The following is a 27,041-nucleotide window of genomic DNA, read 5'->3' as shown; positions in this document are numbered from 1 at the left end:
GAGTTGGGAGAAATGTTACTAAGCAGTTTGTTCAATGTGCTGATTCAGCCAGCTTGTCAAAACAATCAATGATAGCTGATCCTTAATAAAGTCGCTTACCATAACCTACTGTTTAGACCCTCTAAATCAGTGGTTCCAAAACTTTTTGGGCTGCACCCAGGCCACCACCACCCATCACAAATCCCTACCATTTTCTGCAGCAAATTAAAGACAGTATTTCACAAATAACCCATCCTTTCCTTCAAAGTTCCCCGCCACTGGATCTTTTCACTGCCCACTTTGGGAACCACTGCTGGAAATGTTAAAAACAAACCCTATGTAATGTGACATACAGAGAAGGAAAATTACAGCCAAGAGCCCACCATTAGACATGTGAAACAGGTATAGGTATGTGGAGCAAAAAAACAGGTAGAAGAAATTACGCCTCTGTTTATATATTATGGTCAATGAACTGTTCACAATCAATTGACTGGCCTTTCAGATGACACAGCAGCATTGTTTGATTTATTTGCAGAATCAACAATGAATTCAAGCTTAGTGATCTTGAAACCTAGTCATTGGGATGCACCTTTGACAATGGTTAAATACCAGAGATGCTTAAGTTACACACAAGCAGTGCAAGTATTTTTTTTTTTTTTTGAGTACTTGATGTTGCTGAAAGAAACTAGAGTGTATGTACCTATTGAAAATTTCTGTTCAAAGTACTGCATCTTAGGGGACACCACTACAGCTAAAAATAATAATGGTTGTATGAACAACTTTTGTATGATCCCCACAATGTCAGGAACTTCAGACCTACTTTCAGCGGACTGCAAGCAAACAACAATATGTCTCTATGAACCAAATGCAGAAAGACAAACTTGTCCACAAGTACGTTAACACACAAGCTTCTGCAGTTTCTTTCTAATAATTTCACAAGGCATTGGTAAACTTGTGACTACAGTAGGACACCAGCCAATAGTGTCCTCACAATGGGATGGAATGCATAATCATGTTTTCAGGAATAAATTTCTTAACCAAACAGCTATGCCTTTGTCAAAATAACCCAATTCAAAATTTGATATATACACGAAAATAAAGAAAACAAACAAATCAGTTGTGTGTCTGATAAAAGAAATACAAGAATAATAATCACCTCCCTCGAGGTAGTTTATTATTTAAACCGAGTCTAGTACAGGTGGTTCATAACCCTCTGGTCTGGAAACCTTCTCCCCAGTTTCTGTGCCAGATGCACCAGTTGTGCTCTTGCCTTCACCATGCAGCTCCATCAATTTACCAAGATCAAATTTAGGTTTCTTCAAAACTTTCACTTTCCTGATGAAGACATCGTGGAGAGGGTAGATACCTTGACAAGCCTTTTCAATATCCTTGCCAATACTATCAGGGATGAGTTTGTTGACCACCTCTTTCATGTCATTAGCAGTGACCTCCCGGGTGATGATCTCAACCATCTTTTTCCTGATTAGTTTTACCTATAAAATACAAAATGTAAATATATAACATACAAGCAAAACATGCATATAATAAAGATGACAGGATACAGGATCACAAGCTCCTTGCATCTTACTGCCAATATACTAAGCAAACTCTCAAACAGCCTCTGTGAAATGGGGTGAATACAGTTCATTTGAATGCAGGAAACTAACAACAAACATTTTGCTTCCCATGGATTACTTTCTAAATCATTCATGTTTATTACTGGCCTGAAATGGATGATGCGATTGTTGTATTATCACTATTCAACTTAACTATGCAAACCTTTCCCAGTCAATAGGAATACTGAAGTGTTTAATTTTTTTGTGGTCCTGAAGCAAGTATTTGGTATAGTATACTATCCACACCAACTATTCAGTGGATACAAGAGTATAATCTAAGTACAATAGCCCTAGTTTTATTTTAATTAAGTCATATCACTTTGGTGTTGATGAGATTTCTTCATGAGACAACACAACACTGCCAGAAAACTTCCGTATTTGTAATTAGCAAACACAAAAGAAACTCGAGGCTCCAATCACAAGCTGATGCATGGTCAAGATGAATACAAATTTGTTTTGTTGTAGAATATATTCAAAATTTGCCATGCTACCTGGCCCAGCTGTAAACCAGTAGTGGTGAAATATGCACAAACTTACATAATCTCTTCAATTCTTTCTCAGCTCTAGGATTGAAAGCATCTCAACATTGACCAACTCGTCTTTTTACAGGCTGCAAGTTACACAGCCTCTCCGCTTTTTGTGCAAGTACGAGTGAAATGAAAGGATGGTTGACAACAGAGAATCAGTGCAACGCCAGCAATTATCTGCCACAGGGGAATTGTATCTCTTATAAATTGACGATTAAGTTGTTTCTTATTTTTAAAAAACACATGTGAGGTAGAGTAATCGAATGTGAACGTAAACAACGACTTCCTGTACGAAACTGAAGGGACCACACGAAGCGACATCGAAAGCTACACATAAAATTAAGTTGAAGATTTTCGAAATTCAGGCTGTAAGAAACTACCTAAACGTTTCAAATTATTGGATATTTTTGGCGAGAATATTTTCGAGGTCATCTACAACACCCCTCCCCCATGAAATCAACAATCTGAATGTATTCGGTCGGAAAACAATTAGACTACCTATCAAAAAGTCATCCGTAAATTATATTCTGATATTGTAAAAAAAAGCCTAACTTCACATGTTATTTTCAATCTAGTTACATCAATAGAAGTCACTGAAAGTGCCATCGATTCTTAGACATAAATGAAACATTTTTATTTAGCCCCCAAATCTAAATTAAACTGTAACATTTATTAAATACTCAACCGACTTATTAACTACAGCAAAACGCAAGCAATTCGGTGAAAATGGGATTAGAATTCTCTATATCCATTCTTAATTTTTATTTGATCGATTGTAGACGATATAGAAAGGAAAAATAAATTTCAACTTTAGAATAACATGGATTAGCAAAAATTAGGCCTCACGCCGTCCACATTCCCTTAGTATTTTTTTTTACTCGTATGAAAGTGCTGTTACACTATCATCTGCTTTACAGTGTCCTGCATACATGAATTTAAAATTTATTTTCGATAATCACTAATATTAAAGAGTAATAATAAAAATGCAGATATACACATGTTTCGTCCACAGTCGAAGTTATTTTTAGGATAATCGTAAAAATACTTCAATATGCGTTGAAAGATTACTTTTTATTTTAACAATTTGCATTGCATTAGCAGCATTGTTACTTAAACATTAACCAAACTAATTCTACCGCATTGAAACGGTAATAAAATTAGTAAATACATCAATACCAGAAGCCGGCCGGTTGTCCTGTAATTTTAACATGCTATGTAAAATTTCGTGGGTAATCTAATCATTACTATCTAAATAAGAAAATCAGATCTCCAGTAATTATTTCCAAAAACACTGGTTATTTAGCAATGGAAATTCCATTTCCTAGGTCCTTCTTTCACCTATGAACGAATTTTGAAAATCTCCTACCACACTGATAATGTAAATTGTGACAAAAAGAGCATGTCAATCGTAATTAGTATAAAGTTTTGTCCGATAATTCTAAGGTTTTTAAAAGAAAATCATTTACAGGCGGAGGTATTGCACCGAACAATTAATATTCCCAATGATTTTGTAAAAAAAAAAAAATGCTTTTCATACATAACTCTTTTCAAATCGTTGCCTCGTCGAAGATTTACCCCTCAGATAAGCAACAACGATATTAGATCGCATAAATTACAATAATTATAACAAAAACATGGATTTAAGTGCAACAATTTTCATAACAATCACAGAAAAAAAACAACAACTTACTTGAGCATGTTGAGCATAACATGTCTTCTTGTTTTGGTTGGGCTTCTTTTTGGTGAAACCGATACAGAACATTCTCAACAGATATCCATCAGTGGTTCGTACATCGACATGTGCCTGAATCAGAGTCTGCCATTTCTTCACCATGGAACACAATTTATCTCTGGTCAGGTCCATGCCGTGGAAATTGGTAAGAACGTTTTTGCCTTGAACTTCTTCGGCGATCAGCTTCATCTTGCGGAAGGCAATTTCGTCGTTTTGAAGGTCTGCTAGAGATACTTCAAACACGCGGCCTTTCAGGCCTTCGGAGGCAATTTTAGTACCTTGTGTTCTAGTTACTAAGGTTTTGCCGACTTGCCTAATATTAAACATACTAGGGGCTTTGACATCATACCAATCTTTTTTCGTGAAAGGGTCTACTGCTTTCTTTTTTTGACCCTTTTTGCCACCTTTTGTAAGCCTCTTATTTTTACCAACCGCCATGGCTAATATTCAGAAGTGAGAAAGGAAGAGCGATTAGAGGCCACGTGGTACGTGAACTCACATTCGTGTTCGTTAATTCTAAGCGTGAATGTAGGGGAGTAGTCGTTATTTGCTAACTAGTTCCGGAATACAGTGAAAAGAGAGAGAGTGAGAGGAGAATTGACAAACGCTTATTCTGACGGAATAAATTTCTTAATTACCTCCCTTTAACAATTAATTTTCTCCTATTGTAAAATATATCCTACGCATGTACGGAACGGCGTTTTTTTTTTTTTACTAAACAAGAATGTATATTGCAATATAGATTCTTCCTCTAAAAATATAAAAATCTTATTTTTTAATTTACTAATCTTAAAAATGAATATATTCAGGTTTGGTTGAACAAACGAGAGAATTTAATATATGAGTATATACTTTATTTTTTAGTCGGTAAAAAGTCACACAAATGACTCAAGGTCCGAGAGGCTTCGTGTATGGCAATAATCAAACTTAGGGAATCTTTCGTAAACGTACACGAAAAATGAAACTATTTCTTCGACAATTTCCGTGAAAAAATTTCTTCAATTTTTTTAAAGCTGAATCGTTTATATTTATGCATGTTTTGTGGCTGTATGTAAATACACAAATATACATGCGAATACACATAAGTACGCAAATATACATATAAACATATATTTACATACAAAAATATACATACGTACACACTCTTCAAAACATAAAGAAATTTAAAAATTTTTTATGGAAATTAAACAATCATATGATCCCATACATGTCAAGTTGACAACTTTGCTTCTTCAAACGAAAAAATGCCATAAAATAACTTCCTTTGGCACACACACACACACACTAGCTAACACTTCTGTGCCAATTATGTTATTTCTTGCAGTATGCACGCACAAATTTAAAGCTCAAATCCAATTGAACTAGAGAAGTTTCAGGTATGGAAGCAAGGTCTAGAATTGAAGAGCCTTTGAATTACCTAGCAAAAACCAAAGTCTTAGTAAGTAGGAAGGCAGACAAATCACAAATCCCTTCAGGTAGATGACTCTGCTCAATCTGTAGAAAAGGCATAGGTAGAAACTCCATAAGATGTACCTGGTGTAAGCTAGGACACATAAGAAGTGTAGCAGTATCAGAGGAAGGTTAGCAGGAAAAATAGCTTTTGTGTGTGGAAGATGCACAGGTGCAATAAACACCAAAAATGTACAGAAAATAGACATCAATTACCAGCAGGGTAAGCTAGAGGTAATAGATAGCTTCCATTATCAAAGTGACCAAGTTAGTAGCAGAGGTGAATGCTCCAAGAGCAAAGCTGTGAGAATAAGATTAGTCCGGGCAAAGTTCAGAGAGCTCCTACCTCTGCTGGCAACAATGGGCTTCTCTCTCAAAGTGAAAGGCAGATTGTATGATGCCTGTGTGCGAACAGCTATACTACACGGTAGTGAAACATGAGCTGTGACAGCCAAGGACATGAGTAGGCTTGAAAAAAATAAAGCCAGTATGCTTTGCTGGATGTGTAATGTCAGTGTACATGCTTGACAGATTGTAAGCATCTTGAGAGAAAAGTTGGGCATAAGAGGCATCAGATGTGGTGTGCAAGAGAGATGACTGCACAGGTGTCGCCATGTAGTGCATATGGATGGGGACAGCTATGTAAAGAAGTACCAATCTCTAACTGTGGAGGGAACCTGTGGTAGAGGTAGATGCAAGAAGACACGGGACAAGGTGGTGAAACATGATCTTTGAACTTTGGGCCACACAGAAGAAATGACCAATGCCTGAGACCTTTGGCATTATGCTGTGCTTGAGCAGACCTGTCAAGCCAAGTAAAATCATAGTCGTGGCTAATGCTGGTGTCATGTAACTGGCACCTATGCTGGTGGTAGGTAAAGAGCACCTTTTGCTTGTTGGGCCTCACTGAAGCACAGCGGCTGATGCTGGTGGCATGTGAAAAGTTCCTTTTGAGTGTTGGGCCTCACAGAGGTAATGACCAAGATCTTTGACATTATGTTATGCTTGAGAAGAAGATCCAACAAGCCAAGTAAAATTGGCTTCATTTTCTCTATAGATTCTATTGTTCTTTTTCAAAATATCACAAGTTCATCATGATAATTAATGAATGGGTCATCTTCTGTTTCTACTTTACCTGGTTATGAGTTTAAAATTTACCTGATGATGGTGGATTTTTGCAATGATGTAACCTAAGAATGTATCAATAAAATTCTGCTGAAGCAGCTGCTGCAAATTTTAAATCCCACTTGTGTTCTTTTACTTACATGCATGCATGCATACACACATACACATTCAAATATGAAATAGAAGCAACACTAGTGTAATAAACATTAGCAACTACATAAACCCATCTTATTTGCTCTGTGTATGTATGCATTAGAGGACGTGTTTGCTTCACCTTGTCTTGGAATACGGTGCTCCAGCATGGCTGCAGTCAAATGACTGAAACAAGTAAAAGAGTATTGGTTATACAAACTAATGAAGCTGCAAACATTTTGATGCAACTGTAGCTAACTTTTTGCCAATGTTGGAAAGAACATTATATGAGAGGATTTCACCATATACTATTTCATTTTCTAATTTTACATGTTTGAGTATTTCATGTAGGTTTAATGAAACAAACAAGGGAAATAGGATTCAATACAGGAGTATATGTGCTTTTCTTTTTAATTGGCAAAAAGTTAGTTACACAAGTTATTCATAGGCTGAGTTTCATGAAATTTTCAGCTCTTAAGTTACTTTTCTAACTTCCTGGGGATTAAAAAAGTACCCAACACACACGCGCGCGCACACGCACAGAACACAAGTGTTCAAAATTCACAACAGCTGTTTCAGCGGCATTTTATTGATGCATTCTCAGATAACATAATGGCAAAACTCCACCATCTGTAGGTAAATTTCAAACATATAAACAGGTAAGGCAGAAATAGAGGTAACTAGTTCACCAACAATCGTGGCAGACATTTCCCATTATGATTGTTGGTGAACTCGTGTCAATGCAGAATGTGCCACATGTCTTTGACTGAACTAGAGAATACTGCTGTCTTAGCTGGAGGTGACAGATCGGCATTTCCTTCCAAGTTGATCCAGTTGTTTAAATATAATATCAAAAAAAGGAAATAAAAAGAAGTTACACCCTCCGTCCCATATAACTTCTGTCAGAATGTTAGCTTAACTGAGTACAACTTTTATTGTATTTGGTGAGTCATAATGACATATATATATTTGTGCGGTTACAAAGTTAGCTACACAACTACATGGTTTCAGGTTTAATCCCATTACATAACACGACCACAGTAAAATTTAATAGGCAGAGAACATTGAGTGTAACATATTTGGAGCGGTAGACTAATGGGCCATTCGGTTTAATATGACTATCTAACACCTCAATGTATAAAGTATGTTGCCGATAGATATAAGACACTCCCACCTCTCAGCAGGGTCCACTCAGCTGCAAGAATTCGGTCAACTCTTCGGTATGAGGACAACTCACACTTACTAGTTTCGGAAGCTCTGAACATGGGCGCTGCACTTCCTCCTCTTGACTAAATAGTATAAACAAATATATAAATAAAAAAAAGCTCCTTTGAAAAAGTTACGGGATGAATAAAAAAGAAAGTAAAGAAAAAGGCCCTCCATTAAATCTCATATCTGTCAATAAATGTTATGTATAAAGTTTACAGAAACGAATAATCATGCCAGCAGTCTCACTTTTCTGAAATTTATTAACATACTTTTGCTGACGCACATCTCTAAGTTTAGCCGGGTTGGAGATTTTCTTTTCTGTTATGTAATTGTAATTGAGAGAAATTGGTTTAGAATTTAATATCACTTTTTACTTTAAACTAAATTAAATGTCATATTCAATAAATATACTTCATCTGCTTCCAACTGATTTTCTCTCAGAAAAGAGAGAAAAAAGAAATAAAAACAAATAATTTTCGGTTCATACGAATTACAGTTTTACAGAATTGAGAAAAAGAAACATGCCATCATTCTCAGAATCTTTCCTCAGTCAAGTTAACGCTTGTTTTACCCAAAATGCAACAGGCATCCGGCTGATTATAATATTTGTCCGAAAAAAAAATTGATAAATATTAATTATTCACGAATATAATTATCATATTTTATTAATATTAATACTTTCAGTCGTAAAGGAGTATGGATTTAATTTAATTTATGCGAATAAATATACTCTAATGTCTGTCCTATTTTTATTTACTTCCTACCCACTTATCGATTCTACGAAAAAAAAAAAAAAACTTAAAGCAATCATTTTTATTTGAGATATATTTAATCTACATTTATCACCATTAATAAAAAAAGAAACACTTTCAGAACTTCCGTTCCAGCTTCCATTTGTATATATATATATATATATATATATATATATATATATATATATATATATATATATATATATATATATATATATATATATACATAATACATTTCAGTGACTAATCATTAAAAATAATGTCTCCTGTTTCATTCCTTTTTATAACCTAATTAGACTATGTTGATATTTATCGTCAAATCAGAGTGTATGGAAATATAATCCTTTGAACAAACCCAGATTACTTATTACCTAAATTAACGTTGTCATTTGTTAGAATAGAAATTATGAGTGAAATAAGAGATAGAGAGAAGGGACGAAGAGGAGGTTAAACTCCGCAGTTGATCCTGTCTCCTCCCGTTTCTGCGCGTCTACTTTTCTACTACCGTGCATGCGCTGTCCGTTCATCTCGGAGCTCCATTATTGTTCTGCTGCTGTTGTAGCGAGCGAAGAGGACAGCTAGCTTGTTCTCTTTCTTTATTCTTTCAGACAAATATTTTCATTGCTTCTGGTACTGATTTTGTCAGTCAGCAAATCTTCCACTGAGTCTCATGCAGAAACTTGCCGTAGCAGGAAATATGCTGTCGTGCCTTTCTCGGCACTGCCTCATACTTCGACCATGGATGTTGACGAAGGACCCAGCAACATATACATAACAGCCCTGTTGGCAGAGAGACCCACCAACTCTTTTTGTAATTATAATAATAATTACTATTATAATCTTTGTTGTCAACGCCAACGCCCCTTGCCTCAACAACTTCATTACTGTTACTATTACAGCTACTGTTATTATTACTATTACCACTCTCGTCATCTTCGCCAACTCATCGGAGTCTCTTCTTACTCTACTGCGACCAACAATACCAATATCATTGCCGCCGCCCTCGCTGCTGCTACCTCTATAACCACCATTTACATAGCCTTATTTGCTGTTGTTGACAGTTTTCTATTTCTTCTGTTTTTATCAGCGCATCAAAACACCAATAGCACCAACATAGACAGCAACAACACAAATACTGACATTAAAACCACCTCCTCTATTACAAATAACATAACCAACATAAACTCCAGTAGAAACACCATTAACAGTAACACGAACATTACCACAGTTGTCTCCACGACTAACAACAACAACAACAGAAAGTATTTAACTAATACTGAAAGCACTTTTCTCTCTTTACCCGTCTCCTCTTACTTCTACCCCGTCAGTAACAAGTACACGACCACCGACATAGACCAGGGTGACATCGACAACATTGTCGGCATCAACCTCAGCAGCAAAAGGAAACGACGTTCGAACAGAAGTGACGGCGCACAACAGTCAACACAATGGCTCGGAAGTGATTGCGAATGGGACTGTCTCGATGAGAAAAGCTTGTTTGCAACGATCAATTTCCTATCATTCAACCCGCTCACATCATCATTTGTAGATTTAATTAAATAGAACTGATAGCCATAGAGAGAGAGAGAGTAACAACGATATTACAACTAATAATAATGATAGTAGCATAGCTGTATTAAGTAAATTATTCGCAACTATACATACAAAACAAACATACACATTATACATTTAATATGTAAACAATATTGTATATTTATTTTGTATACGTAACTCTTATAGCAACATGTATTTAGACATAAGTTAACAGTGAAATTTCAGATGGGAGGGAATAAGGTTCGATCTTAAAACTCAGTATTTAAGCTTTTTTTCTCCCCCTTTTTTGTTTTTTTTTTATATGCACTCATGGTTTCTCAGAGTCCCGAATTAGATTTATGTAATAATTATTTTTATTACAACACATCTATTTCTTAGCTAAGCCAAACACTAGTCTGCTTGTTGACTGAAAACAAATTTTTTTCAATATGCTTGCAAGTTGAAAGTGAATTTTTTTTTTCTTTTTGTTTTTGGTGTTACTATCTGCTGTAAAATCATTTTTCAGCATGAAGTGGCTAGCAACGGGTATGAACGGGGTAGTTTCTGCCACCATTTGTGATAAACCTTGTTGTTCTTTGCCTCTGTCGATTCAGCTGCCTCCTCTACCACACTCTGTCGCCTCTATTACCACCACCACCACCACTGTTCCTCCGTTAATAGCTTTCGCCGCTGCCACCATTGCGTCCATCAGTCTCAGTAATACAAGCCACATCAGCATGCCACCAGCGATAACAACCGCTGCTGTTGCCCCTTGTTTGCAGACCCTGTTGTTTTGATTAAGCATTTCAACAACAAACCCTCCATAATATATACTGGGCACTTGCCATTCCCTACCTTCCTTATTTTCTTTCTAAACCTCTATTTTCTCCTTTCTTTTATGGGGGTGTGTGTTATCATGTGAAATGAGTTATATAAATATGTATAAATAAATGAATATAATTTATCTATATATATTTTAGTATATATTGAACAGTTTTCTTCAGAATGACATCATAAAAGGAATTGGGATTTGTGTTCGAAAAAAAAAAAAAAAAATCTGTAGGAAAAATGACGAAGTCGCATTTTGAAGCAGACCTTTCAGTGGGTCTGTCTATTTTGCGAAGAACTCATTATATTGTCCATGGGCTTGTTGATGATTTCGGTGTCCCATCTCCACCACCATCACATTCGTCAGTCCTAATAGCATCACTAATTACTTCTCTTTTCTTTCCTTTAGAATCTTGTTGAGTAATATATATATATATATATATATAATTTTTTTTCATGATAGAGTGTACAATAGACGTGTACATGTATAATAGAAATGTGTGAGCATGAAATAGTTGTGTGAATAGGTTGGAAGTTCATAAATGATTTGAAGTTTCTTTGGGAAAGATATATTTTTGAAAAGAAAGAAAAAAAAAAGTGGGTTAAAGAAAAAAAAATTAAAATGTATTTTTTGTTAATGTCATTTTATTAATATTTTACTATTGTGAAAAAAATCTACAAAAAAAAATGTATTAGTGATGCAAAATATAGATTTTGTTGTGTTCGTGAAGGTGAGAATTTTTTTTTAAACCTCACAAAAATCCAATTAAATATATATATATATATATTTAAAGATGTAGATTTATAATATTAAAAAAAAACCCACATAAATATTTGTATGTTAGTTTGTAAAAACTAAAAAAAAAAAATATATATAAATATAAATCTACACAATCCCATATTCCCTTTTTCCATTCCTTTTCTCTGCTGAGAAAACCAGTATGTTTAAGTCTACATGTATATAATACTAAATGACTTGACTATTGGGCAAAAAGAGTTATATAAAATATATCTGCGGTATGGATATAATAAGGGCTGAAAATCTTGTTCTAAACTAAAACAGGTGACAACTATGGCAAATACTTAGGAAATATTGAAAGAGAAAAGGGAGGAAAAAAAAAAGCACCAGCACAGCTTTTTTTTCCTGAAAAATTTGGTTCAAACCAAAAAGTTTTCAATAATTACAAAAATAAAAAAAATTCTTTAGGTTTTTAGATGCTTTGATGAAGGGACAGGAGGAGTTAAAAGGAAAGAAGAAAACCCAGAATTAAAAATATACAAATCACTGGTAGTGTTAACATAGTTTGTCAAATAAGATGGAAGAATGAATAAAAGAAATTAAGATAATTTTTGAGGTGATATTGGGCACGAGAATTAAGTCTTCAATTGGTACAAGCACGACTACAACAAGTCAATATTGTACAAGTTAAAAGTTTTTGTAGTCTTGGAGTGAAATTCCATTGGCTATATATGATTATCTTCTCCCAAGTAAGGTTCTATTTGAAACTACTTCCCAATATTTCATAGTTTTGCGAACTTTTTTTTTCAAAGATTGTTGTTGACTCCTTGTAGCACAACAATTGAAATTTTTTTCTTTGGTTCTCATTTTTTTTGTTTTCAATTGTCAGCAAATTCAAGATATACTCTTCTTTTTTTTTATAAGTTTTCATGAAGTAAATCCCCTACATAAAGAGAAGGAAAACTAATTACTTTTAATGATTTTTTTTTCACAGTGTGTATAAGTTAATCTACAGTTAATTTATTTGATCTCATTCTATTCCCATTCCTTTTGTCATCAACAGTTTGTTAATCATCTTAGGTGTCTATAGTTATAAGTTTTCAAGCTCATCTCTCCTTAGTGCTATAATAGGTTTCATCCTGTTGTTGAGGAATCATATAGTTTAAATAAAAAGAAAAGAGAAAATCTGTAGGATGGGGGATTCCTATACACGCAAGCAGACGGCTGTGAACCGGCTGAGGCATCGACTGAGAAAGAAACGAGAATCTTTGGCAGATCATTTTGACTTCAAAATGTACATTTTGTTCCATTTCAAAGACAAGGTATGTATCAGTTTAAAAAATTTTTTTTATTTCTTAAACATTTTTATAATTGTAATCACTGATTTGATGTTTTTAGAGCCCAAACATGATTGCAACAGTTAAATTTGTTTTTTATATTCCAGAATTGTTGTGTTCATTATGAGTTACCGTTGTCTCCACTAAACACCATTTGAGCGTTGAGGCTCATGGCGGCAGTGACAGGTGACTGAGACCTTTGGTGATATATACTGTGCTTGTGTAAACCTGTCATGCCAAGTGAGACTGTAGTCGTGGCCGATGTCGGTGTCAGGTCAATGGCATCTGTTTTCCTTCAGTTGCACCAGGGTCTCTGGTTTGTTGATGTAAACCCTCCCTTTCAGGTATTCCCACAAGAAAAAATCTGGGCTAGTCAAGTCTGGGGAACGTGAAGGCCATTCAAAGTAGACCTCACACATGGTTCCAGCAAGATTGGGCAACTGCTCATACCGCAAGAGAAACAATGCTATTGCTCTGGCAGTGCTTTGGAGAGAGAAGAATCTTCCGCTACGGCAATGTCAACTGGCCTTCACGTTCCCCAGACTTGACTAGCCCAGGTTTTTTCTTGTGGGGACACCTGAAAAAGAGGGTTTATGTGAACAAACCGAAGACCCTGATACAACTGAAGGAGAACATCAATAGAGAAATCAGAGAAGTGGGGTCTGAAACTCTTGAGGGTGTTATGGTGAAAGTTTTGGGACTTTTGGGATGCCCTGTACATGAGTAAATATAGTATATCATTTGTGTCTGTTTTTCCATGCTGAGTTAGCATGGAAACCATTTGTTGTTATATGTGTGTGTGTAGGCATGTGGCCTGATGGTTAGAGTGTTGGGCTTACGATCATAAGGTTGTGGGTTTGGTTTCTGAATTGGGTAGCATGCATCCTTGAGCACTGTCCCAGCCTACTCAGTTAAAAATGTGTACCAGCAAAGTACACTCTCTCTCATCCTTCAGCTGTCGCATCCTTAAAATTTTGTTGGATCAGAGGGTGTCTGATCTTTATTGCATTGACATCTGAAACAATTAGTGAAAGAATTGTCATATTTACGAGTGACTGCTTAGTATATATGTATATGGCTTTGTGGTTAGTGTAATCAGCTTTCGATCATGAGTACGCGACATAATATAGGTAAGTGGAGGTGCGTGGTTTAGTGTTTAGGGTGTTGGACTCAAAATTGTAAGATTGTAGTTTTGATTCTTGGACAGGATGATGTGTTGTGTTGTTGAACAGAAAACTTCATTTCATGTTGTTCCAGTCCACTCAGCTGACAAAAGTGAGTAATCCTTTGAGGGACTGGCATCCTGTCCAGGTAGGGAATATATACACCATGGAAACTGGGAAATTGGCCCTATGAATCTATATGACTCTGGAAAGAGCTTTACTTTTTTTTACTACTAGTATAGGTTAATGAACAGCCCCATTTCCCCTGGCTTATTCATTCCAAAATACCTATATATATATTTTCTCTTTCTCACTTAAGTGATAAATGGTACTTTGCTTGAGGAAAGCTGTAAAAATCTCAGGATGGTCAAATGATTTGATCTGGCTCTTCTATTGCAATGTGTATAAAGTTTTTGTTTTTACTGACCTACATTGATTTTGAGCTGATCTGATACCAAACAGAAAGTGGAATATTTTGTGATATTTGTACTTCATATAATATGTTCACAAACACTAATAAACTGATAACAAAATCTAGTCAAAAGATATGCTGACAAAATTCAGTTTCACTGAATCTGTTATTTTCAAGTTAGGTGTAACTTAAAGATCAGAACCAGTTGTTGACTGTTTGCAAATAATGATATTAACCTGTAGCACAGTGTGTTAATATATGAACAACAGCTATACTGGCAGTAGTGGTGGTTGTTTAGATCCAGGTCACTTCTTATCATAAACACACTTATGATCAAATTTGTTCCAGCTGTGACCATTTTTATTCCAGAGACATAGTGTACTCATGAGTGTATTATTTATATATTTCCTATCTTTTAAAGATGATAATGTTATTTGAGTGAGGTTTGGCTATTATTTCAGGCAAGGTGATTGATCATATTAGAAACTTCATTGGTCTATGCTACTTCGGTGCACGTCAAAGGATGGTGCATCTTTTGTTGAAAAGAAAGTGCCTATATATTTTATGATAAAGTGTACTTTTAAGACAAGGTAGTTTGCACTTCATTCTTATTAGAATGAAGAAAGGTTCTACAATCAGATACCTTTCCTGTTGCTAACCCTTGTTTTTCAAGTAAGAGTTCACTTTTTCCATGTGTCTTCAAAGGTACAAAAGCCAGCAGATGATTTGTTGGCCGGGGAAATGACAACAATGTCACTCGGTAGCTCAGCAGTTTTCAGAGAACTACAAATATAAAGAGGCACATATACATCCGTACACATATATAATGGGTTTCTTTCACTTTTTTGTCTACCAAAACTATTTACAAGGCTTTGGTCAGTCTCGGGCTGTAGAAGCAGATGTTTGTTCCTGATGCCACACAGTGGAACTGAACTTGAAACCACATGATTACAAAGCAAACTTCTTAATCGTACAGCCAGGCTTGTGCCTCTTGTGCACACTCACACACACTTGCATGTACATTATACATATGCATGTATAGATACACATACATGCATACATAAATGCATTTATCCAAATCATTCTTATTTTCTTCATTTATTTTTCAGAAAAAAGCATCTGCTCTCTTTGAAGTTGCAGAAGTTTTCCCTGTCATGACAAACAACTATGAAGACAGTATTTTACGAGGTGTTAGGGTAAGTTTTTTTTTTTTTTCTTTTGGTTGGTTTGTTTGTGGTGGTAAGAGTGCCTATCATTATTATTGCTACGATGGTGTAGTGTTTGGCATAATTTGTTGAGCGAAATACAAATTACCTTGCAGTATTGGTCTTCACAGGTTCAGATTTGAAATCTTTCAGAGGTAGTCCTTATCCATCCTCCTTTCAAGGTTGATAGAATAAGCTCCAGGCAAGTAATGATGTCAATTTAATTGTGCCTAGCCACAGACTTATCTTCATAATTATCATTAAGGCATAGGGGTGAATTAGAAGAATCACTAAAGTACTGGGGAAATGTTTTAATGGTCATGCTTGAAGTGGCATTGACTCCTGGGAGAAGGGGTACTGTGTAGTGTGTGATTGTATGGTGGACAGTTGCAGCGAGTTAAAAGCTGGAACACTTTATAGGTACAGACACAGTTAGGTAGAGGTAAGAAAGAAATCAAGAAGTGTGTTTTGGAGTTTCCTGTGTTGATCTGAATGACTGCGAATGGATGAAATAAGATAGTATAAAGAGATGACAATAGCAAAGGATTTTTGGTTTCTGCACTGACAGCATCAGTATGGAATGACTGTCAACGTCATGAGGAGTTGTAAACATTGAAGTAAATGGGAGATGATGATTTCAGAGAGGGAAGAGTGAGAGATATGTTCTTGATGCAGGAGTAGATATGGTCTAAGAGTTGCTAGTGGTTTGAGGAATGCAGAGAGTAATAGATTTATTTGAGGAAATAAGAGAGGAAGATTTTAAGACAAAGAAATTGTAAGTTATTGCTGATGTTCAAGTAAGTGACAAAGGAGAGTGGAGTCTATATATTTACAGACACCATCTTTTGGAGTGAAATCTGTGTAGAGAGTGTAACCTGAACAGAGGAGATGGGTTGTAGGTCTGGGTTGAGGAGTTTCAGTCTCCAAAAGAAATAGGATGTGCAGTATATGTGTAAGAGGTGGGATCTAGGTTGGAGAGAAATTCTCAGGTGTTTGAAAAGAGGAGAGGTAATTGGCCAATGATCTCCATAAACCATTGGGCTGGTGCTTGTCCCTGGCATTAAGACGGTGGGATGAAAGGTAAATCTCTCCTGGGTAGCCTATTGCATGTGAAATTGTTCCTGCAAGAAAATATTGAACCTGTCTTTATAGCAAGCCATTAAATTGTTAATGTTTACAGTGTTGCCATGGATTTCCAAGTCAATATTATTACAATGCAGTACCTACCTACTGATGGAAATAAATGTTGCAAGGATACAAACCTCTTGGCTGGTTGTCTTTTATCTTATTGAATTGGTCATCTGCATTTTCTTAATTATTTATTGAATTTTACTTGATTTCCATTTCTAGGAAGAAGCTTATTCCTATGAGAGTACAAAGGAACTGTTGGATAAAGATGTTGTCCAACTTCATGCCACTCGCTGGCAATCAATGAGGAAGGTAAGTTTGTAAATTCTTCACCTCAAATATTCTCTTCTTTAGCCCTTTCACATTTTCTACCATTAATTTTTTGACTTGTCATAATTATTGCACTCCTTTGTCACTTCTTTTCTCTTAAGTTTAACATCTGACTCTGTAATGTTGTTGATATTTAAATTATAGTGACGGAGCTTTGTTTCTTAAACAGAAACAATGCCCTTCTTTATAGAATGAATTCAAAGAATTAAAAAAAAAATATCAGCTATACATGTATTTGGCTTATCTTTTGTTCCATGTCACTCCATTGTATCCCATTGTTCCAGTCTTGACTTAGTTTCACAGTGAAGAAAAATTCTTCAATTAATGAGAAACAAGGGATTCTCAGTACGGTTGCTCACCCTGGCAGAATTAGCAACAAAACAGTTCACAGACTACTCTCGTTTTCAAAAGGGAACAGTATATTAGAAACAAAACTTCATGTCTTAAATATGACATACCACAAAGATGGCATGGTCATAATCAAAATACCAGTTACATGATAAAATGTCAGTAAAAAAATGTCTGTGAAAATAATTTTTCGAAAGTGAAAAATATGTCTTGTATATGACATGCTGCACGTATATCTAAATACCCTTGTCTCATCATTGTAAGACATATGTTGTATGTGGATGATGTCAATCACATCCTTCCACCATCCTTAACAAGCTCTGCATCTATTCTGGCTTTACATTGGCTACCTACAAACCACTTTCTAAGTTGACTTACTTAGACTTCCCAAAATTCACTGAATCTTCATCATAGCAGCAGCAGCATCAAATGCAACCAAAAAATTTGCCCTGAACAACATAAACCCTCTATGCTTTTACACCATTCATATTTCACTCAAAACATATATACAAAGGGTTATACATAGAGGCACATGTATTGTGGTACAATATGGACAGATTTCTGAATACCAATGAACTTTTTTGTAAATATAACAATTTAATGAATAAGCATATTACTATGGATTATACCAAGTGGACTTTCCCTTTTTCTCTCTCCTGTTTCTCTCTCCTTTTCTTTTTTCTTTGTGATGTAATCTTGGGACGGAATATATTTGCGGCTGAAGATAGCTTTAAACCATCCTGTATATCAATTATATACTCATATAATGATGCAATGACTGTTTGTGTATAAAGCTTGAAACACGTGTACCGCGGAATCCTTTGTGTATTGTTTTAATTTTACATTTTGACATAGTTGCATACATAGAGCTACATGCATGTGTGTATGTTTGCTTTTCCAAATTTTGTTGCAGTGTTTTTTATGTCTTCTATTTATCTACACATCAGGATGTGCTGGGTTGTGCTTCAGACATGGATTTCATGTTGTGGCCCCGTAAGGACATTGATAAGATTGAATGCTTACTTTTTTCAAGATGGAAAGGAGACAATGGCAAGTTTAAGCCTCTGCAGGTAAAGTAAATTACTGTATATTGTGTGTGTATGGATGAGTGTAGATTGTGGAAATTTTAGTAATGTTGTCACTTTACATGAAACTAATTTGGTTGAATCATTCAGACATGGAATCTGCTATACAAATGACTTATGCATAATATCTTCTATACATGGAAAGTGCTCTACCTGTTTAAATAGTAGGAGCTTAATGTGTATATTGCTGAATATATTTCTCATGATATTTGTAACACATAGTATTCAATATTCTAAAGTACAGCTAAAATAACCTAACCTAATAAACATGCAAGGATATATATGTGTAAAATACACTACAAAGTACAAATATAAATAATAAAAGATTAGCAATTTATGTCAAACATACTTCTGTCATGATAATTTCATTTCGTCAGTGGAGGAAGAGTTTTTGTGTGTGTGTATGTAATATATATATATATATATATATATATATATATATATATATACATGCATACATACTCTCCACTTCTACTTCTCTTGAACCTTGAGAGTCCACTCAAACACATCTTCACTGCTATATTTATCTCTTCCCAGTTCCATCCCAATCATTGTGAGTAACCTTGTAGTTCCTCTACAGCAAGAAACATGTTCTGCTCTGGCTCTTCTCTGATGTTTCATCAACTCATCTCCAGCATACAGCTGCCTCAGAGTTTGTAGTCTTGCAGGCTGCATAGTGATCTCACTAGTGCTGGCTGCATAGTGATCTCACTAGTGCTGGCTGCATGAGAAAAAGCACCCAGTGCATACTACAAAATGGTTGGTTTTAGGAAGGATATTGACTAGAAACCAAGCCAAAGTAGACAATGGAGCATGATATAGTCTTCTATCTTTTTAAACCATCCAACCCAGGGGAATACAGTGTGTGTGTGTACCTATATATATATATATATATATATATATATATATATATATATATATATATAAAATGAAGATATTAATAATCTATATATATAAAAATGAGAATGTCTGTCTGTCTGTCTGTCTGTCTGTGTGTGTGTGTGTGTGTGAATCCCTAAAACTCTAGAACTACGCAACCAATTTCATTCAAATTTTACACATGCCTTACTTAGGGTTCCAGTTGTGTTTTAGTCAAAAAAAATTATTAACTTCTTGCAGAGTTCGAGCACACGGCAACATAATATCTCCTCCACTATTTAAGTATTGCGTGTCAAAAGTGAAACAAAAACACTCATGTCAAATACTTTCACTTTAAAAATGAAACTATTCCACTAACTGAAACAATCACATTTCGATACTGTAGTGACAGATACTTTCACAGAGAGAGAAAGAGAGAGACAGAAAGAGAGAAAGAGAGACAGAAAGAGAGAGAGAGAGATGTATATGTACACCATTTCGATACTGTAATGACAGATACTTTCAGAGAGAGAGAGAGAAAGAGAGAGAGAGATGTATATGTATACATATAGATGTACACGTATATGTATATATATATATATATAGATCTATACATACATGTATATGTATACATATGTGTAGATGTATATATATATATATAGATGTACATGTAATATGTACACATATATACATATATACATGCATACAGATATCTATACATATATACACCCATCGCACACACATACACATGCACACATTAGTCATTTGTTTTCTTATCCAAAACTACGTCAAAAGTACTGAATGGATCTTTATGAAATTTGGAAATTATATTCTTTGCATAATGGCCATAACTCCCATGAAAATTCATATATTTTTGATGTTGATGAAATTTTAACCCGAACATAACAGATGAGCATTATTTAGAAAATGATGTCACACGTTATCGAGGCTACCATTCTTTCTGGATGTGCAAAAGGGGATGACGTCTTTATTCCAAGAATTCCTCTTACTCCATCAGGAGCAGACATTCCTTTTACATTCAGAAGACTACAATTCCCCCTTCGTGTGATTTTTGCCATGTCCATAAACAAATATCAGGGTCAAACACTGTCTGTAGCTGGTCTTCTCTTGGAAGAGCCCTGCTTCTCACATAGACAACTGTATGTTGGCTGCTCAAGAGTGGGCAGCAACAAAAAACCTATTTGTATATGCTCTACAAGGGAAAACAAGGAACATAGTTTACAATGAGGTGTTATAATCACAACAGCAAGAAAGTATGTACATGATCATGTTCTTTTACGAAACTTCATTGACTTCCATATATTTATATTGATATACATATATATACGTGTGTTTGGGTGCGTGTGTGTATATACATCTCTATATATAAAGATGATGCGTAGTCTAGATGGCGTTTTTAGATTTCATTATTCTCTTTAACCCGGGCAACGCCGGGTATTTCTGCTAGTATATAATAATACAGGTAGTTAGTGAGCCAAAAAACCAGAAGGCAAATATATAAACAAGGGTACTAGAGGGCACTAGTTTCACTAAAAATAGTAGTCAAAAGTGACTCAGTAAGCTACAAGCACTGGAAGTTAACAGGCTGACAAAATTGGAGGAGTGAGGAAATAGCCAACATACCAAAGTGAGGTACAATCGCAAAAGAAATTGCAGATTTACCCATATCATGTGATTTCGAACTCTGAGATAATTCTCATAGTCCTCCTCAGTGGGTCGTGCTGCCTGGGGCTAAATGGTTACTTGCCTTGTATAAGCTTGTTGAAACCATTGAGATAGGCACACACATGCACTTACATTTAAGTTTAGCAAAGAATGTGTAAAAAGAAGAATTTAATGTTGAGTAATTGGTTCAATAATAATACATTTAATGAAGGGATGCAGAAATATTAATTGAACTTTAAAGTTAATTTTGGTTATGTTGCCCCCCCCTCCCCTCTTGTGTTTGGTAATTGATCTATTTGGTATATTAAAAAGACATTAAAAAAAAAAGTCAAATGTCCGATTGTTTGAAATTTTCAGACTGTCTTTGAATTTTCACATCATGAATATGAGAAACAGTTGCTCCATCTAGTGGCAATTCGCAACCAGAAGTCTGCATTGATCATCAGTAATGCTGAGCAGTCAATGTTCCTGTTTGTGGATAGACATGTTATTCAAGTATGTATTGCACAAGTTTATTTCCTTTCTCTTTTATATATCTCCAGCTACTTAACTCTTAGTATTCACCTGTTGTAAAATGACTTCATTTCAGAAGGTTTTTATGCAGGTCATTCATATTGTGTTATTCTGGTGTGGTGGTAGTGGATGAGAGAGATTTTTTTTATTTGTAACAAAGGCTACAGTGTGACCAAGATTTCCGAGTTGACACTGTTGGCTGAAGAAATATTTTAGTTTGATTGTCTCAATATATGAGAAGTTATTTTTAATAAGATTATGATGTTTTGAACTCTTAAGAAATTTTTCAATATTTATATATTTATATCTGCTTTTCAATTGTTTTCATCTCCACTTGTCATCAGGTGTCTTAGTCCTAAATATATATTGTACTGAATAAAGATATAAAAATATAAATCTCCTTCCTAAGACTCAGGGCTGGTTTTCTGGATTCCCCCACTGAATGGGATGCCAGTCTGTTGCAGGAATACTACTTTTTGCCAGCTTAGTGGACTGGAGCAATGTGAAATGAAGTATTTTGCTCAAGAACACAGTGCATCAACCAGTCCAGCAATCAAAGCCACAATCTTAGGATTAGGAATCCATCACCCTAATCAAGCCATGTTGTTCTGTAATGGAATTCCAAATTAGAGAGAACTACTATAAAGCTAGCAAATCAGAGAAGCAATACATATAATAACTCATAATGCATACAGTTTAGTAAGCTCAACAGTGATACCTGTTCAGAATGGCTCTCATTACTGTTTGATGAATATGATTAACTTAAAATGGCCTTTCTTCTTTTTCCAGTTTACTAAAAGAAGTCCTGATCAAGCACTAGTGTTGATATAATTAACTATACCCTTATCACTAACGTTGCATCCTTGTATCTAAGTTACGAGTCACTTGCATATTGCTTGATTTAATTAGTAGTTTTCTGCACCCCTGCCAATTTAACTTGAATCTGTTAGATATCACTGTTAGAATAAAGTATTATTATTGCATTTCCTTTTCCTCTTTACGTTTTGAGTTCAAATTTTGATGAGGCTGACTTTGCCTTTCATCCTTTTGAAGTTGATAAAATAAGTTGAGCACTGGGGTTGATGTAATTGACTAGCCTCATCCCCCAAAATTTCAGGCCTTGTACCTTTAGTAGAAAGAATTATTAATATTATAAGGTTAGGGGATCGGCAGACTTGTTAGAGTTAGACAAAATATCTTGCAATATTTTTACCTTTTTAGTTAAAATCCTGCTGAGGTCAACTTTATTTTTCATTCCTCTGGGGTACCAGTTAAGTATTGGGGTTGATGTTATTGACTAAAATTGCTAGCCTCGCGCCTAAATTAAGATCAGTAAGGGCAGTGAAATAATTAGCGTTGGACAAATTGTTTTGCAGTGATAGATCTTTATATCCCAAATTCCAATTCCACTAGAGTCGGTAAAACACTGTTCATGTATCGGGGGTGATTTAATCAACTGACCTATTGCTTGCTTGTGTCAAAAACAGACAAATTGCTTAGAATCATTTCTTCTGGCTTTACGTTCTGAGTTCAAATCCTGCTGAGGTCATCTTTGCTTTTCGTCCTTTTGGCGTCAAAAAAAAAAATACTACCAGCCAAGTACTAGGGTTGATGCAATCTACTAACCTCTACCTCTGAAATTGTTTATTATTATTATAATTATTATTATTATTATTATTTTTTTCTTTTTTTTAGACCAGCAGCACCCAAGTAGTAATTTTCAAACTATGTAGCCTCTGTCTCTACATACCACAAGTAAGTGACTATATTTGCTTCTTTGCTTTTATTTTGTTGATAGTTCCATTCTTGAGTTGAAGACATTTTAACTGCTTTCAATATCCACCCCATATTCTTCATGTCAAAGGATAGAAGACAAATAGTCTATTACTCCCTTGTTCATTCTTCCATTACTCTTTTGCATCGGGTCCCTCTTTGTCCAGCACTATGGACGTAGAGGGACAACACAGGGAAAACAAGTCTCTCTTTAGCTAAGCTGTGGATGAGACAATTCAGTGGTACTGGGTGAAGGACAGAGACACTGTATGGTAGAAAGGATACTCTGGACTTTGAAGACACAACTAATACTGGTGCCATGCTAAAATGTATCCACTTTACAATGTAAAATAATTGATAACAGCTATAGGAACCATGCCAGAGATGAAGCAAAAGAATATGGTTTCCAACCCATCCATGAAAGCAGTAACTCCAAACTTGGAATAAGACAACTCATGTCAGTAGGGAAAAGAGTGATGATAATTTGTCTACATTTGTGCATACTCACACAAATGTGTGTGTATATCAGAGTGTATGTATGTATGTGCACATGTATATATGTGTGGGCTATTATGCATGTTTGTAGCAATTGCTCATGTTTTGCACCTATAAAGCAGCAGTATTACACATGTAGGGTTGAAGAGATTGAGTTATGTGTTGATTGGAAGGATAGGATTTTCCCATGCATGTTTCAATTTCCAGAATGTACACGACCAGGCTAGTGCTCTTCATACATTTCCTCTCATTGAATGTCAGTGTACATCCAAGATATCTGAATTCATTGATCTTCATTTCTTCATAATCGATTAACAGTGGAAGGTGCAGTTCAGACGATTGTTTACTGCAGGAGGCATTCTTGATAATTGTTCTTGAGTACAATCTCCTTTTGACTCTTGGAGATTGATGTCATCAGTAAATGTTAGGTCATTCAGCTGTATATGTGTGTGTGTGTGTGTGTATGTGTGTGTGTGTGTGTCATCATTTAATGTCCATTTTCTATGCTGGTGTGAGTTGGACAGTTTGACAGGAGCTGGCAAACCAGAAGACTGCACCAAGCTCCACTGCCTCTTTTGGTGTAGTTTTTACAGCTGGATACCCTTCCTAACACCAACCACTTTACAGAGTGGACTGGGTGCTTTTTACATGTGTGTGTGTGTGTGTGTGTGTGTGTGTATACACGCGCGCACACACACACACACACACATACACACGCAGGCACGCAAGAGCGAAAAAGAATATAGTCGTAACTTGCTGAAGACCCAGTGTACTCACAGAATTCATAGTAGTAAGAGATTGACTTGACCAAAATAAAATATTAATCTCTACTATGGTATCAATATATATATATATTTTTTACAACAGTCAGTACTAAATATATATATATAAGCCTTTATATATTTATATATTTGATCCTTTATATAGAACACTCAATATTTCATCTACATTCAATACTTTATTTCATGGTGCCATCCATTTTTATTTTATTTTATTTTATTTTATATTATATATTGTATATTATATTGTATATTCCATATTCTATATCCCACATTGGTTCTGCAGGAATATAAATAAAACATAAAAAACAGTGTTGGAACTCTTTTAAACAAAATATATTCCTCTATATACAATCATACAAACCCCCCCCCTATTTTGTATTTATTTTTACTCGCATATATATAAATATATATATATATATATATATAGATATAGATGTGTGTGAGAGAGGTTTGTGTATCATTACCATTTTTCTGTGCCAGTCAGAGTAGGATGGGCCTGGCTACCCATAATGATTATTCATCTGGTACATATAACAGGAATAACCAGTCATTTTGTTTTTTTTTTTATTCAAATTCCATTGTGAGGCTAAACTGTAAAGTTTACCTTGGATATTAAATTATGTACATTTGCATGTGTGTGTGTGTGTGTCAGATTTTTAAATTTTAAAATGTTTAAACTTCTTGTCATAGATTGGCTAGAGCAAAACTGACTTGTCAAAATCCTTGGATATACTCAAGTGTCTTCCTTTGGCAGACATTCACTCAACGCTTAAAACTAGACTTAATTGCTTCAGTAATGACCTGTCACCACAATGATAGAATAGATTATCTGAATATATTGTTAACTAGACATTGGCTTGTCTTGTCTAATAGTCACTGTCTCTCTGTTTCTCATATATATATATAAATATATATATATATATATATATATATATATATATATATAAATTTATTTGCACCTACACATTGTGTGTATCCTAGATTTTAGAATAGGTATGCCATATTCATGGTATGCCATATTCATGTCAGGAAGGGTACCTGGCCATAAAACACTGCCTCAGGCCTGTAAAACCCATGCCAGCATGGAAAAGTAGGCATAAAAATGACAGTAGTGATGCACCCACATTGTCTAAGGGTGTTTGGTTTTTAATATAAAGTTTTTAAATTCTGTACTATGCACATGCATAGACAAAATTTTGTTGTAATTTTAAAACTATATTTATATTTGGATATTATTAAATCCATACAAACACCCACACATTTTAATCATATATATGTATGTACATTTTTAATACATTCTTGTGTTGGTTTAACCAAGTTTTATATTTTCTGCTTTTGTCTTATTTTTCTTCAGGACCAACTGATGCACTGGGGTCCGGGAGCAGTTGATGAGGTTCTGGCATGTCGCCAGTCATAGACTGAAGTGTTTCATCGCCACCGTGTCTTGTCAGCACTATAAACTGGCTCCCGCTTCACATACAAAGAATAAAAAACAATTAACAACAACACCAACAACAACCCCCAGTTCATCTTAAACCTCTCTGCTACTGTACTCCTTTCTGATCATTCAGTTGTCTCTTTTTCTCTGTGTCATCTTAATCTGATGAGATGTGCTGATTTGATATGGTGGTGTGGTGCAGTAAGGTACGGTGTATAGTGCAGTGACATAAAGAAGTACAAAAAAAGAGCAAAAACAACTATATTAACTAAAACAACATACAAAAAAAAAGACCATATGAAACTTTTTTCATTTCATTGGCTAAAAAAAAAAATGAAAAAAATGAAACAAATGAAAAAAAAAAAGACTGTTGGACTTTGAAAAAAAATGAAACACTTGAAAATTTCATTAATTTTTTCTGTTTTTTTCTTGGAGTTACATGTTTATAAAAGAATTATTTTTTTTTTTCCATTTTGATTTTTCAATTTTTTTCATTTTTAAAACTTTTTTTTGTTTTTTTTAATTTCAAAATGATTGAAGAAGGAAATGATTGAATATCAATTGGCAGTTAGATTGGTATTGTTTTGTTGTAGACCTAGTTTTCTGAACTTTTCCTATTTTATAATTATTATTACTTTTATTAGAGATTAGTATTAATAGTAATAACTTATTGGTGGCTTTTTGTCAACATAAGAAATTATTATTATGAGCTCTTGGTTAAATTCTATTAAAGCAATTTTACATTTAAACTGCTTAATTTCCATTGAATAGATACAGATGTATAGAATATTATTTTTATTAAGGCAGTGAGCTGGCAGAATTGTTAGTGTGTCAGACAAATGCTTAGTAGCATTTCTTCTGGCTGTT

General features: G+C 34.9%; 2 protein-coding genes across 2 annotated transcripts; one reads left to right on the top strand and one right to left on the bottom strand.

Annotated features, from left to right (window-relative positions):
• Nucleotides 1-1,096: 1,096 nt before the first annotated feature.
• LOC106876399 (small ribosomal subunit protein eS1) lies at nt 1,097-8,342 on the bottom strand. Its single transcript, XM_014924928.3, has 2 exons — nt 3,813-8,342; nt 1,097-1,472 (listed from the first exon to the last, which is right to left on the bottom strand). Exons 1-2 carry the CDS (start codon nt 4,290-4,292, stop codon nt 1,158-1,160), a joined length of 795 nt encoding a protein of 264 aa, XP_014780414.1. The 5' UTR covers nt 4,293-8,342; the 3' UTR covers nt 1,097-1,157.
• Nucleotides 8,343-11,730: 3,388 nt separating this feature from the next.
• Nucleotides 11,731-26,470, top strand: LOC106876372 (uncharacterized protein C6orf62 homolog). The gene is made up of 7 exons (XM_089363060.1): nt 11,731-12,943; nt 15,643-15,729; nt 17,089-17,178; nt 18,492-18,614; nt 21,531-21,668; nt 23,382-23,441; nt 26,091-26,470. Exons 1-7 carry the CDS (start codon nt 12,815-12,817, stop codon nt 26,151-26,153), a joined length of 690 nt encoding a protein of 229 aa, XP_089219186.1. The 5' UTR covers nt 11,731-12,814; the 3' UTR covers nt 26,154-26,470.
• The last annotated feature ends 571 nt before the right edge of the window (nt 26,471-27,041 follow it).

This window comes from Octopus bimaculoides, chromosome 14, assembly GCF_046866305.1.
Source record: "Octopus bimaculoides isolate indiv1 chromosome 14, ASM4686630v1, whole genome shotgun sequence".
NCBI lineage: Eukaryota > Metazoa > Mollusca > Cephalopoda > Octopoda > Octopodidae > Octopus > Octopus bimaculoides.
The sequence above is the reverse complement of the archived record's forward strand: the minus strand, read 5'-3'. Positions and strand labels throughout refer to the sequence as shown.

Coding starts and splice junctions, on each gene's coding strand:
- LOC106876372 (XM_089363060.1), top strand. CDS start 12,815: ATGGGGGATTCCTATACACGCAAGCAGACGGCTGTGAACCGGCTGAGG. Junction 21,669..23,381: donor TGGATAGACATGTTATTCAA/GTATGTATTGCA, acceptor TCTTTTTTTTAG/ACCAGCAGCACCCAAGTAGT. Junction 23,442..26,090: donor TCTGTCTCTACATACCACAA/GTAAGTGACTAT, acceptor ATTTTTCTTCAG/GACCAACTGATGCACTGGGG.
- LOC106876399 (XM_014924928.3), bottom strand. CDS start 4,292: ATGGCGGTTGGTAAAAATAAGAGGCTTACAAAAGGTGGCAAAAAGGGT. Junction 1,473..3,812: donor GTTATGCTCAACATGCTCAA/GTAAGTTGTTGT, acceptor TGTATTTTATAG/GTAAAACTAATCAGGAAAAA.